Source organism: Dendronephthya gigantea, unplaced genomic scaffold (genome assembly GCF_004324835.1).
Source record: "Dendronephthya gigantea isolate DGI-Jeju-01 unplaced genomic scaffold, DenGig_1.0 000228F, whole genome shotgun sequence".
NCBI lineage: Eukaryota > Metazoa > Cnidaria > Anthozoa > Malacalcyonacea > Nephtheidae > Dendronephthya > Dendronephthya gigantea.
In genome coordinates this window covers 226866-241708 of record NW_021163238.1, presented here as the reverse complement: position 1 = coordinate 241708, position 14843 = coordinate 226866, and the positions used below count along the sequence as shown (strand labels likewise).

Genomic DNA, 14843 nt, shown 5'->3' with positions numbered 1-14843 from the left:
CTTGTACAGCGGATATCTGCATGAAAATTGGGAACCGCGCGCGTTTATCCAGCGGCCTTCCGTGTGGTAATAGAAACTAATAAGGTTGTAAGGCTTAGGCTTGTAAGGCTTGTAGGCTTGTTCTTGTAGGGCACTAAGGCTTCTAGTCTTTGCGCGAGACTTTCAAATTACTTTGAACCTTTCGCACTTGAATTTCATTCCCGTTAAAGGGAGGTTTTTTACTTCAAAAGTGGGACAAATGCTTTTAAATTTTGGATAGCTATATGGCTGCTATTGTACTATCAATTATTTATCGATGCTGTGAAAAAATACAGCTGGGGATCAAGAAGTGGCATTTTATATCGTGTAGAAAGACGACGATTGATGAAATGTCAAGGGACACAAAAATGAAAAAATATTACATGGCACTACTTCAAAACCCATCGAAACTTGGTTGAATAATTCTTTAGTCCATTAGAATCGTGCTAAAGTACAGTATTTGGATGGTGCTTGCGACGAACGGTGAAAAACGGCGATCAAATTTGCGAAATATGCTGAAGCCTGAAATCGTGTTCTGGCGGGGCGGGTAAGTGAAATGAAATATGTCGTATCGCAACAAAACATTGTTATTTCGTAGGAAATTTATAATAAATATATTAAAATAAGCATGTTTTTTCATCATATGGCAAAAATTTTTAGAAAATAGGGAAAACAAGACGCCTGTTCTGGCTGTTCAGGCTGTTCTGGCGTTAACTCCGGCGTGGCGCGCACGTGCCAGTCTTCAATATAAAGCTTCTAAACATAAACAATACAGTTCATATTCATTTAGATGCCTTGCGAACCTAAATGTTGTTCGATCGCGAAATTCAGAAGCACATCGTTCTTTAAAAAGTATAGAAGTTCAATTGCTCAAAAATGTAAATAAACCGCCAGATACATTCACTTTGTCTTACACTTTGCCTTTGGAATTCGTGCTTATATAGTTATATTAATAAATTTTCAATCCTGTGCAAACTGCGTTGTGCAAATTGCCGTATCATGCGAACGAAATCGAATTGCGCATCGGAAAATTAGCCAAAGCTGTGCACCACAACTCTTGGGAGACAAGACTGGGACAGATAAATCCCATCACATACACATTTCAAATAGTAATCTATTTCATAACACGCATCACTCAAGCTCAGTTAAATTTAAGATTGGGAATAATTTTCGATAGGTGCGGCACTAGCCAAGCCGATGGAGCTTGGCTAGTGGGTGCTAGGCGGGTATGACCCACGCAAATTTTGGGGTGGGTGGGTGGGTCGTTTCTCCGTCAAGCACTCCGCGTATAAACTGAGCATGAATGGCGTAATCTGTGTTACACGCCCTTCTTTTATGTTCCGCATGTCTAACACACGTGGCTATTTCCTTCCAATCACAAGCAGGGCATTGTTATGGTAAATTTTAACTTTGCATATCATTATACGTGTTGTGAATAGTAATCTATTTCATAACACGCATCACTCAAGCTCAGTTAAATTTAAGATTGGGAATAATTTTCGATAGGTACCTGCCTATCATTCGCTCTCTTCCACATTCTTTCCTGTGATATACATACTCTCCCCTACACTCCCCCTCTTCTACACTCATTTCCCATCTCTTATCCCCACATCTTACAACCTCGTTTACCTCCAGTATAACCCCAATTCTTACTAATCCCTGCAGTTATGAATACCCCAAATGGTTACAAATTGTTTGAACTACGGACCCAGTGTGTATAATATTCTTTAATAAATAGGTAATATATTCGCTGAAGGTGAATCCCTAGCCCTTATACATGTATTCCCACATTCCCACACTCCCTGCCCCTGTCTCCGGAATAAGTACACTTCGTTTGGACGTCAATAATACGCCACCAATATGTGCGATACAGTTCGCTCCATGTTTATTGTTCCATGTTTATTGCTCTATTGCTTCCATGTTTAGTTCGCTCCTTTACACTTGACAATACGACAAATGCAACTTACGTCGGACGTTGTCGCTTTTGGTTAGGCAGAGGTGGTGGGAAGGCACACACAAAGCGTTTTAACTGGTTAATATCTTGCCAGGGTTGGTCGACCGTGCTAGCAGTCGGTGATGACAGCTTTGCGGAAGCTCCGTCGGGATTGAGAACCTTGGCGAGTTGTAGATAATAAATAGCAGTATGACGACGTGTCCACCCTACATGATCCATAATCTCTGAAAGGGTGGCTCCGGTTAGAGCCAACGTGATCGCACAACCCGATCGGAAACCGTGTAAAGTTTCCCCATCATCGGCATTCATCTGTTGTAGGTAAACTTTCAAACGGGCTTCAGCCGCAGACGAGGTGAAGGGTGAATCCTGGATGCCCTTTTTAGAAGTTGTCGGTCGAAACAGGTAACCTTGAGTGAGATCAACGCCGATTTGTCTAGCAATTTCGATGTATTTCTCGATAGCGCGGACCGGACAAATGACTGTGTGGGGGTTACGGCGAATACCAAAGACATTTTGGTCACCATCTCTCAGGGTTTTTCCCCAGACATGATTCAGTAGCAGTCCATCGTCATTTGGAAAACGCAGGATACCGGCAACTTTAATCTGACCCAGGTCCGCTGGGCGATCGCCACTAAAGAAGGTGGTCATAAAATAAGCGTGATCTCGTGCCAGGATAAAACGTTCAAGATTGGAAGTCGCTGCCGCCAGTGATGTTTGTAAATGGTCTGCCAGTTGTGTAAGTTTGGTGACAAAAAACGGTGTGGCTTGTTTAGGTGTGACGCGAGCCTGTAACTGTTCTGCAGTAACCAACTTAAGATAATGCTTGACTAACTGCGCAGCAGCGGGATTGCCAAGTCCCAGGCGCTTGTCCCATTCTCCGTCCCGTCCAATAGATTGAAAGATAGCGCGCATTTTTCCTATATAAGAATCCACTGTATTATACGCTAGGCGTACAGGACAACCACACGGATGCGTTCCTCGTTGCCCAAGGAAATTACAACTATGAAGGTGTATTTGCGTTTTACCAAAGCGATCCTTGTATGCTAGAAAGCGGCAGAGATCGCGAGGTGTGGCAGAGATTAAGGAAACATGTCCTGGCAAGGAGTTGAAAAAGCTTTCTAGTTCTTTTTTGAGAGCATCCTTCTGCTTAGAGTAACTTGTCATTTTGCCGTAGTCAAATAACTGGGTAAGGCGAGCGTCGATAGCATGTAAATCGAAAACACGATTAGAATTAGAGACGGGTGTTAATGACTTGCGAGAATATCCGCATTTCTGGCAAAAACGAAAGTCCCAGTCGTTAGCGTGAGCACACACAGGACATTGGACTGACTGGATGAACAGTTTAGCAACAATTGGCAGTTCCTGTAGGACAAAAACAACAACGTCGTAAAATAAATAAATAAATAATCGAGTAACTAAAGACTAGAAGGTAATGGCCAATGCCCAAAGGTCGCCGGGGAGGCCTGGATGCGGGCTCCAACCTCTTGTTGTAGGTACACGAAGGGCAGTGGTATCCCCGCGCGCTGCCAGCTTCAACACTTTGCCAGATGACGCCTGTAAGAGTGGCCACCAATATTTGCGGGGAAAAACATCAAGCACGAGGAACGTACAGTTCTGTTGGTACGAACGAAGGAAACTAAAGACTGGCCCAACTAGAACGGATGGGGGAAAGACATAAGGTCGACGCATTAGGCTCTGATGTTGTAGTAGATCTTGCGCAAATAAGTTTATCCCTGCCGACGCTGGAGATGGCGCAGGTGTAAAATGGGGTAATGCGTTCCCGAATATGTCCGGCTGTGCATTAGAATCTAGTGCCATGAGGTCCACTGAATGTCCATGGGTACCTCCAAACTCGGTTTGCACGAGATGCCAGAGCTTAGCAGTTAAAGAACTATCCATCAATGACGTTCTCCGGGAAGGTCTATCTGCCGGGTTGGAATGGGTCGGGATATACATAAGGTGGAGTGATAGATTAAATTGGACAGTGGTATGGAACAAGGTTTTGAGAGCATCATTAAGTGATGGGCTTCGAGAGCCTTGATTATTCCAGGCATGAATGACTGCTTGATTGTCGACAAGCAGATCAACATGTGCATTTTCAATGGATCGGCGAAAGGAAGTCAAGACCTTAACAATTGCAACTGCTTCCTTTGTTGCGATGTCCCAGTTGTTTTCGTCGGCAGTCCAGTAATCAGAAGCTTCCTGCGGGGTCGCGGAAAGTAGCTTTCCTCCCCAACCAGAATTAGATGCATCCGTGGCAATAGAGATGCGCACATGGCGTTCATCACGCCAAGGTAGGGGGTTATCGAAGTTTTCCAGAAATAACCAATGGCTGATCTCTTGTTTTAGCCGCTCAGAAAGAAAAATAGGCTTGTTGTTATGTAAGATGGAAGAGGAGATAGCTAGATTCATTTCACGTGTGTACAACCGAGCTGCTGGAACAGCCAGGAAAAGGCGACACACTTTCCAGCAAGGCGTTGCAAAACCTTAAGTGGTATATGGGACATGCCAAGAATCTCATGGAGTAACGTAAGGAATTTGTCCTTTTTTTCTGGCATTAAATGAAAGACCTGCCTCTCCGAATCAGCAAGAAAGCCCAAATAGGGCACAACTTTGCGGGGTTGAAGAATAGACTTTTTCAGACCCAAGAAATATCCAAGGAGCACCAGATAATATGTGGCAAGGAAGATCGCTGAGTTCGCGCCGCGAGGTATTTATCATCCTTTGTAGCCAGGGTAGCATACTGTCCCTTTTGTAAAGACACTTGCAACTGGCCATTATGCCTGTCGTCGATGTAAAGCAGACATGGTATCCCAATCGAACGAAAGAATGTTGTTGGTAAAAGGCCAGTTGTGTGGTAGATATAGGGGGATATTTTCCAACCAAATGGTAATGTATTGTAAACGAAATACCAACCGCCAAACTGGATGCCAAAATACGTACGACTTTCTTCAGTTAGGAGAATGTGGTCGTAACCTGACTTATCGTCTAACACTGTTTGGTAGTGGCCGGCGTCGACGTAACGGGGCAAATCGGTAAGCCGATCTAGAGAGAACGGCATATCTCGCATCCATAGATTAAGGTATCTTGCATCGTGGCATAAACGGGGTTTTGTCGGCTCTACCGTAAGTGGTAACACGAGATGTGGTGGTTGTACAGTACCGACTTTGCCAAGCATTAAAATAGCTCCCGTTTGTAAACGCTCCAGAAGGGTTTTACGCACAAATGATGCGAAAGGACGACAAGATTGATTATTCGGAAAAATCCGGTGGGGTGGTCGATCGGAATTGTACTCCTCTGCTTTGAACCTTCCTTGGTATGGTTGAAAATATGGTTCAACCGAAACCTTATTTTTTACCCAACCCAATATTTCAGATTGTTTATCAGGAGGGAGGACATGGGAAATGTCCTGCCAAGCGGAGTAATGGTTATGGAGTTCGCCTGCTTTAAAATGATTTGGATCACGGAAATATACTTCCTCAACATGACCAATGATATCGCCCGCCTGGACTTGATGAACACGATTGAAAAGTTGCTGATTTGCCGCTGTCTCCCCACTGACCTTGACGGGGCGTCCCCGAAAGTTTACCCATTGTTGGTCCGTAAAAGGTGTATCGATTTGTTGTAGATGAAAATCAAAGTCAGAATCCTTTTCCCAGTGCCAATTAGCCTAAAAGGGGAACAAGGAAAACCATAGGAGACCCCGCCAAGTCAACAGGAAGACAACAGCTTTGACCCGAAAATCGGGGGGTTGATTTAGGTACCCTTTTTCGAAACTGCTATATTCCCAATGACTCAGATATAGACATACAAACCACGGACGTGCTTGTTTGTTATTTTCATTCATTCATTTATTGTTTCATTTTTTTTTTTTTTTTTTTTTTTAACTGCTTATTTTATTGCGGTTTATAACCAAAACATGTTCACAATTCTTTACACTGAAGTCCACATATAAAGGAGAGTTATTAGACAGACTATAAGTTATTGAGCCTTTCGCGTTTCACCAGAAGGGTTCTTGGCTTGGCGAGCCTGGGTCGACCGACGGAACTCATTACAGTCAGCCTTGAAATGCCCCGGTTTATGGCAAAAATAACAGCGCGGAGCTGGTGATGCTCGTGTCGACCGACCGCGTTCGCGATAAGAGAACCATGTTGGCGTTGGACGACGTGACTGTTCTTTACGGAGAGTCTTTTCCACTTTTGCAACAATGTCGAGTACTTTGTCATGGTCTTTGTCACCCAATAATCGACGGATTAGCATTTGAAATTGAGGTGCTGGCAGGTTAACCTTCTCTCTAGCTGTCTGGTATGCCACTCTATAATAATCTCTTTTCTCGTGTGCTTTATCCTTGGCCGTGCTTTGAAGAGAATCCAACATCTCCAAAGCTTCATAGTTATTGAAATCTGTGAGTGGACGAGCTGTATACAGCAACATTCGTCTCCTTAAACTCTCCACAGAAGCCTGGGATACCTCATCTACTGACTGGCGTAATTGACGTAATTCTTCGCGTAGTTGCTAAAGGAAAGAGGGAACACTGTCACTAAGATTATAACCATTAACACGTGCGCCGTGATGATAGGCATATGTTCAGCCACTGGTGCTCTATGAGAATAATTCCATGCTAAGTATCTGTCGTATAATCACTAACTTACACCCAGAAGATTAGAGCATGAAAATCAATCTCGTACAATTTCAGCATAACCATTATATTCAGAGCTCATTTCTGCGATACATTATCAACTGAAACGATAGTTGATTACAACATACTTTACTACAGCGTAACTTCCTTGTACAACAACTACACCAAGAGTTGTTTGATTTGTTGTATTTGTATGAACTGCATCACGTAAACAGTGACAATATCTATTATAATATGTATCTGCTTATATCCAAATTTAAGCTTGTTCATTTACAGTCTAACTTCAGCCACCACGGCACAGTGGAGGAAATTTATACAAAGCAAACGAATCGATACCCCGCGAAATTGATCGTGTAAATGCTCTTTAGTGGACTGACAATCTACGCTGAGCCCCGACTATTGCAGTCAAGAAACTACAACCAAACAAATCCCGCGAGACCCATCGCGTAAAGAGCTATAACAATAGCTTATATTTTATTGTCGTTTATTCATTTGCAATTCACCCTTGACCATACAGTCAAGAAATTACAAACCCAAGCAAATCCCGTGAAATCCATCACGTAAACAGCTAAAACAATAGCTTGTATTTTATTCCTGCTTGTTCCATTTGCAACCACCCTTGACCTTCACCGTCAAGAAATTACAAACCAAGCAAATCGCGCGAAATCCATCGCGTAAACAGCTAAAACAATAGCTTGTGTTTTTATTGTCGTTTATTCATTTGCAACCACCCTTGACCATCAAAGTCAAGAAATTACAAACCAAGCAAATCCCACGAGATCCATCGCGTAAACAACTATAACAATAGCTTGTATTTTATTCCTGCTTGTTCCATTTGCAACCACCCTTGACCATCACAGTCAAGAAATTACAAACCAAGCAAATCCCGCGAAATCCATCGCGTAAACAACTATAACAATAGCTTGTATTTTATTCCTGCTTGTTCCATTTGCAACCACCCTTGACCATCACAGTCAAGAAATTACAAACCAAGCAAATCCCGCGAAATCCATCGCGTAAACAACTATAACAATAGCTTGTGTTTTATTCCCGCTTGAAGCTAATGAAAAAACTCTATTTGATATGTAAATTTCAAGACAGTAGCTCAAAGGGTCACAGATACTAGTGTAATTTGTATTACAATTACACACACATAAGTAGGTCCGCTCAAACATCTCAAGTGACAAATAACAATATAAAAGAGTCGCGCGAAATCGATTATCGCAATGCCTAAGGACCCAACAAGGACTATGATCGGTCCTATCTAGATATGTATATCACAGACAGTACGTTGATAGAACGGACGACAAAATAATATGTCGACAAGCATCACACTGGTACCGTAAATTATAGAACTAATAAAATTACGATAAATACGGAATTTTGACGAGACAAGATTTAATACCAACCTCAAGGTCTGGTCCATTAGGATCGCCTTGTGCGGCGCCAGCTTCAACAGCGGCCGGTGGCTGTACAGGTTCATTAATTGGAGGCTGTGGGGCTGCTTGTTGATCATCAGCAATAGGGTATTGAACTTCTGGTTCATCGGCCATAGTGCTATCCTGTTAGAGCTTGGTAACAAAATTTTCGTGGGTCATACACTCGTCTCGTTTCTCCGTCAAGCACTCCGCGTATAAACTGAGCATGAATGGCGTAATCTGTGTTACACGCCCTTCTTTTATGTTCCGCATGTCTAACACACGTGGCTATTTCCTTCCAATCACAAGCAGGGCATTGTTATGGTAAATTTTAACTTTGCATATCATTATACGTGTTGTGAATACTAGTATATTTTGCGCCATTACAGACTTGCGACGACGAAAAGTAACAAAAAAAAATACTGAAAAAAACAAAACCGAGGCGAATTTTCAACTCCGTCGCTGACGCCAGAGTAATTAGACTTTTCCTAGGTGAATCTTTAATTTTATGCATAATTAGCAGTTGACCTGGAATGGTAAACATTCATTTTCTTGTTAAATATGAAACTTAGGCTAATTTCACCCTCCAGTGACCACCCCTAAAAGCAATCATTCTGAACCATATAAACAATTCAGAAAGACTGTAGCTTAAATATAATTCAGGATTTGTGGCTATGTCGAATATGCCATTTCTGGGTGTGGTCATTTTCAGGACTTTCATCCTGGATTCAGATTTTGGCACATATGCCATGTACTTGACCGCCATGGTCATTTTACCCTAAAACAGTTGAGATAATCTGTCCTAAATGAAATGCATACCGCAAACTCATTTACGGAAGTAAAATACAGTATGAGAAAGTGTATAAAATGTCCCAGACATTTTGCTTCCGATCAGGAAAAACGCAAACAAAACACAAAGAACAAAGTCTAAAAATGAGCAATATTGTCAATATTCAGAGGAATGCTCCAGTAATTTGCAAAAAAAGCCATCCCTAAATTTAATAGCATCTTTATTATCCTAAAAAAGAGAGATCAGACCAAGTTTAACTGTACTCAATACACCCAGAGGACAGAGCCAGTCAGCCAGAGGGGAGTGAAAACCATTGCAAATTAACAAGCTTGAATCAAGCTTGTAGAATGTAGCTTGATCAACAAGGTGCAAGATGCCAAGAAGTCTATTAATCTATGATTATTGACTTTGCATTTGACAAGGCAAACAAGATAACATACTAGACTTTTAACAACCACTGTTGAAATCTAACAGTAAAATATTTTGTATCAGCACTCACACAGTCATGTCAGTCATCATGTTTAATGTTTTAAATTAATCTAAAATAGACTAGAAAGGATCAATAGAGAGACTAGTATAGATTCACTGGGAGGATTGAATATTGATTCATCGTAATTGTTTGACTGAAAATACTCTGAATTGGCATTAAATATCAGTGAAAGCTCCAGTGCATGACATTTTCAAATCCCATAAGAGTTCTATTGAAAAAACAGCATAACCAAAACTCAAAAGATCAGTTATTGATTCTTTTTCATGAAATATAGTTTTTCATAGCGTAACTAAGTCATGTCAAAAGTAAAATCTATATTTGATATATATCACTGTACAGAGGTCGATCAACTATACAGGGTGTATAAAAAAAAATTCGAATCGAAGTTTTGCGTGTAATAATGCAAAATATATTTGACGCAAATTTGGTTGATTTTTACGCTATTGTTAAGTTCATTCATTTCTCTTTCAAATGACACGTTGTACGTGTAATTTAGTGTACAGACTGTACTGTGTGTATAAAAAAATTCGAATCCAAATTTTGACAACCTGCTGTGTATAAAATACTAAAGAAAACGATATAATTTTTATATGGCTTATGGCAACAAAGATTAGCCCGTTCTTATATCGACACGACCAAAACTGGCCGAGTTATCGTCTTTTAAAAATTGTTGCTCGAAATCAAATTTTTCCGCCGATGGGAATTCGAAATAAGACCTCCAGACAAAAGAAAATGCAAATTTAATTAATGAAGGCATTGTGTTCTTCAAACTTCTATCGTTGAACATTGAATAAGCAAAATTTTTGCGATAAATTTGCGTTTTAGTTTACAGTAATGATTAGATTTTAAACCGCTTTGGGACTAATTTTCAATAAAACAAACGTCCAGTTCCCATCGGCGGAAAAATTGTGATTTTCATGAACTTTTTTTGTCGAACCAGTACTTCTTCATTTTTCAACTAAATTACACGTACAACGTGTCATTTGAAAGAGAAATAAATGAACTTAACAAAGGGGTAAAAATCAACCAAATTTGTCATATATATTTTGCATTATTACACGCAAAATTTCGATTCGAATTTTTTTGATACACCCTGTATTTCAAAAGAAAGCAAATAATCGATCGCGCCAGTCATTTGCACTAAATGGCAATTACCCTTAACGACCTTAACTGTCATCATGCATAAATTTATTCAGATCTATTTACATATACAGTATAAAAATAATATTTTGATCTACCACAATAATACTATTTTATAACAGTTTTACTGTATCTCAGTATACGAATCGGTACATACATACATAAGAATCAGACCCCTAACTAGGTGCTAAATAATTTGGGGAGCAATTTTAAAATATATTCATCTTGTGCCCGACTGATTTTTTTTGAAAGCGATTGTTTTTAAAGTATCGGAATGTGAATTTATGAATATACACCCTTAATATCACAAGAATATAATATTAAATTCCTTAATGGCTTGCGTTGCAAGTTCCAAAACAGATTGTGTTGTCGAACACGGTCACCCCTAGTTTGCAACTTTCGATCCAATTAATAGTTGCATTGCAAATTGTATGAAAGTTAACTGTAGCGTCTGACACCCCCAACTGCAACTAGTCTCGTAATAGTTGAAAAATTAGGCAAAAGCAGTTTAACACTACAGACTAGCTTGCGAACAGGATGAACTTTTGCGGACGAATAAAATAATTTCAGTTTGCGCAACCGAGTTGCACCCTTCTGACATGTAATTGCAACTTAATTGCAATATTTTTGTTTTAAACAAATTGCATTGGCCTTAGTTTAAACAGTCTGAAGGAATAGAGCGAAGGAATCATTTTCGGGCGTGACTAACTCACCGTCTCATGTAGACAGACCCTAAGGGGCAAGGGCTGATTTCATGCATGCTGGCGCAGTTACTATAGCTGGTAATTTGGCGCCCCCTGGATCGCACATTACCGCTGGTAATTTGTATGTATGTGCGATCCTCTTAAGGCGGATTTCCACTTACAGCGAAATCGTTCGCTAGCGAAATATTTGCATATTTTCTTTTGAATTTTAACAGCATAAATCAATTAGTTCGACTTGACTGTTCCGAATTCAAAAGAAAATATGCAAATATTTCGCTAGCGAACGATTTCGCTGTAAGTGGAAATCCGCCTTTAGAAGCATGATGCGCGTGAGGTCTGGGCCATGCGCTTAAAAATTTAGGAATCCCTTGTTCCTGCAAAGCCATTTTGTGCGTTTTGATAAGCGATTTGACAAAGAAACTGATCAATAAGCTGCAAATGCATCGAGTGGTAAAGGAAATGGATAAATTATTTCGATATATTAAATAGTAAGATGGTGAACGCGTGAATGAGATTATGTTGCGAAAACCAATTGGGAAAATTAGTAACTTTTTGCCAGACCGGTTTACCCTCGGGATATCATGTGCCTCATATACTTGAATTTTAGAAATTATTTCTCTCAGCAAGGCTAGCCCAGGAAAGCAGGCTAGCCTGTTCCATGTAATCTGCCTCTAAGAGATAACTGCTGGTTTTCGTGAAAATCTATTTCCGTTTGTGACGAAACAGTAATTGGACATATTGGAATATGCAATAGTTGTTTTTGGACCTCTGTAGTTTCAATTTCCAGTATATTACCCAGTAATTTGGTATTTCTACCCAGTATTTCGTTGCTCTGCAGTAAGGTTGTGTTATTAGGCGCACATATAGAGAGTAAATAAAGCGAATTCAACGTTTCGAAAAATGCCTAAATTGACCACACTTAACCAAAAATTTAATGTTAAACAATACCTATCACCTTTTGCCAGAAGCGCAACAGGTTCTAACCCAGAGATATCATCCAACTACTTTTTTCCTGCCTCAATAGGCTGCACTAGTCCATCCCAATGGCGAATCAATATTACTTTGTGTTTTTGTTCGCAAATTACTCAGAAAATTAGAAAGTTAGTGAAAATCTGTAACAGAATTTTGGAACTATTGATAAAATTCTTTTAAATGAGAATTAAAAGAGAAATTTTTATTACCATTTTCCTGTAAGTAAATTTTACCGAGCACCTAAAGCTACATATTGGTTACTTTAAAAGTATTGAAAAACTTCTCCATTTTCGATGTTCCAAGTTTTTATGGTCTTAATAACAAAGGTAGAATGTATATAAAACCAAACATTTTGCACAGTAGGGTTAAGCTTCGTTGAAGTATTAAGTCGTTGCTTAATTATGGGGCAAAAGACGTATAGATTTTCTAAGTGCCGAAATTTTCGCCCCCAATGTCTACATTTAACTTCCCAGAGTAAAGGGTTAAAAACTGAAAAAAAAATGAGAAAAAATGTAGACAGTTGTTGCACGCAATTGGTTTATCTTACCATTCTCCATTTTAATGGCTTTGTTCTTTTGGTATTATTCTAATTTATGCTAAAACTTTTACAGTATTTTCCCCAAGTAAATTTTCGCAAGGTTATGTAACTTCTAGCATTGATTGTATCTCAAAAACTGTTGAATATCACGGTGTCGATGAAATTTTCCGAGAATATTCTCTAGATAAAGAATATAGACGTCTGTAGACGTATCACAGAGTAATAACTACACTCCGTGAAAGACTTGTCAGACTCTTCTTTAAACTCGAACTTTCAACTTTCAAAAATATGGTGGTTGCAATAAACTTTCAGAAAGAGAAGAAAAAATCGTTTATTTTCCATTTTGAAAGCATAGATTATTTACATAGACTGCGCATGTGCAGGTACTAGCTAAGAACATGGCGGCTGACAAAAACACCTTACGGTTTTTTCGGGAAATTACCTCTCTGTATGCAAGTTAATACTCTGTAGCTAGCGTAGTATTATTTCATAACTTTGATATACCTTCAACAATTATATAAACACTGTTAAGGTGGTCTAGTACAAAAAAATAATTTTTTGAATAATTGTCGTTATTATATTACGACGGGTGTCACAAACAAGGTTAATGGATACCTATAATAGATCATTCTCTGTCGTTCTATCTCTAAAATACACATCCAAAGCCATGGGGCATTCATGGTTTACTTTGTTAATAGATACATGAAGAAAAGACACCATGAAACTATTCTGGTTGGGAGAAAAAAAGGTTTACGACATAGTTCATTATTATGAAACTTTTGAAATATAACCTGCATGTAATCTGCAGGTAACAAACTACTAAGGTGGTTTAGGGCAAAATTTTGCGCTACTTTTCATTTTCTGTAAAACGATATAAGTTACATAATTTTATGGTGTCCTTAATAACATGCCTGCACTTTCAAACACAAAAATATGCCTTCAACAAAGCATCTTTCGTATGTTTTCCATGTCTCTGGGTAAAACCATGGCTTTGCGAATCGTTGGTTCTATTGAGTATTGTTCTTCCTTTCAATTGCATTTGTTGTATTGTATTTTCTAATTAAATAAGTCATTATAATGATGCAAAAATTTAACGTTGTTTTTCTCAGATACGCGACTTCAACTTCGGGACATTTTTACAACGCCAATACTTCATGCTTTCGTCTAAAATTTTTAGAGTGTGTCTGTGAATAGGAGAGCTAAACAAAAGACTAAAAGAAACTTACCCAGCGACAAACCTCTTTCAGCCACGTCGTCGTCTTGAAGATGTTTATTTCCCCTCAAGCATTCAATTATTAAAGTAAGCATTCTTTACTGAATTTCCCGTTTAGTCAAACAGGTAATCAAAAACATTTTTTATCCTAAAAATAATTTGTCATTCAACGACAATGCAACCAGGTCAAAAGTAACTTTCTCGCTAGGAGATTTAGCAAGAAAAATTTTTAACAACGTATTTTTTTGAAAAGTTCACATGCCGTCGAATCAAGTAAAAATAATTTCTCTTTCAGCGACAAAGCAGTCAAGCCCGAAATATTCGTCAAGGTGTTTATTTCTACTCAACCATTCGATTATTGAAATAAGCATTCTTTACTGAATTTCCTGTTTAATCAAACAAGTAATCAAAACCAGCCCGATATGGGACTCGAACCAATGGCCATCAGATTAAGAGTCTGATGCTCTAACACTGAGCTAACCGGGCAGCTAGTGCTTTTTTGGGAATTAACCAATCAATATTTTTTATCCTAAAAATAATTTTTGATTCAACGACAATGGAAGCAGGTCGAAAGTAACTTTCTCGTTAGGAGATTCAGCGAAAAAATTTTTAGCAACTTTTTTTTATTGAAAATTGCACATGCCTTCTAATCTCCTAAAAATAATTTCTCTTTCAGTGACAAAACTGTCAAGTCTTATATATTTGTCAAAGTCTTTATTTATGATCACTATTCAAGTATTCAAATAAGCATTCTTTACTGAATTTCCAGTTTAATATACAGGTAATCAAAACCAGCCCGATATGGGACTCGAACCCATGGCCCTCAGATTAAAAGTCTGATGCTCTACCAACTGAGCTAACCGGGCACCTATGCAAGATTGTGAAATTAACGAATCAATGTTTTTTATCCTATGAATAATTTTTGATTCAACGACAATGGAAGCAGGTCGAAAGTAACCTTCTCGTT

The 14843-nt window shown here is 39.1% G+C and overlaps 1 protein-coding gene, 1 long non-coding RNA gene and 2 other non-coding genes across 4 annotated transcripts; 1 reads left to right on the top strand and 3 right to left on the bottom strand.

Annotated features, from left to right (window-relative positions):
- The first annotated feature begins 121 nt into the window (after window positions 1–121).
- LOC114540263 lies at window positions 122–14205 on the top strand. The gene is made up of 3 exons (XR_003689028.1): window positions 122–565; window positions 13841–13963; window positions 14172–14205. It is a non-coding gene; the product is annotated as an uncharacterized LOC114540263 (long non-coding RNA).
- LOC114540259 lies at window positions 5894–8273 on the bottom strand. Its single transcript, XM_028560540.1, has 2 exons — window positions 8021–8273; window positions 5894–6487 (listed from the first exon to the last, which is right to left on the bottom strand). Exons 1-2 carry the CDS (start codon window positions 8162–8164, stop codon window positions 5954–5956), a joined length of 678 nt encoding a protein of 225 aa, XP_028416341.1. The 5' UTR covers window positions 8165–8273; the 3' UTR covers window positions 5894–5953.
- Window positions 14206–14290: 85 nt separating the features above from the next.
- On the bottom strand, window positions 14291–14362 carry Trnak-cuu. The gene has a single exon. It is a non-coding gene; the product is annotated as a tRNA-Lys (tRNA).
- Window positions 14363–14669: 307 nt separating this feature from the next.
- On the bottom strand, window positions 14670–14742 carry Trnak-uuu. Its single transcript has one exon. It is a non-coding gene; the product is annotated as a tRNA-Lys (tRNA).
- Between the last annotated feature and the right edge of the window lie 101 nt (window positions 14743–14843).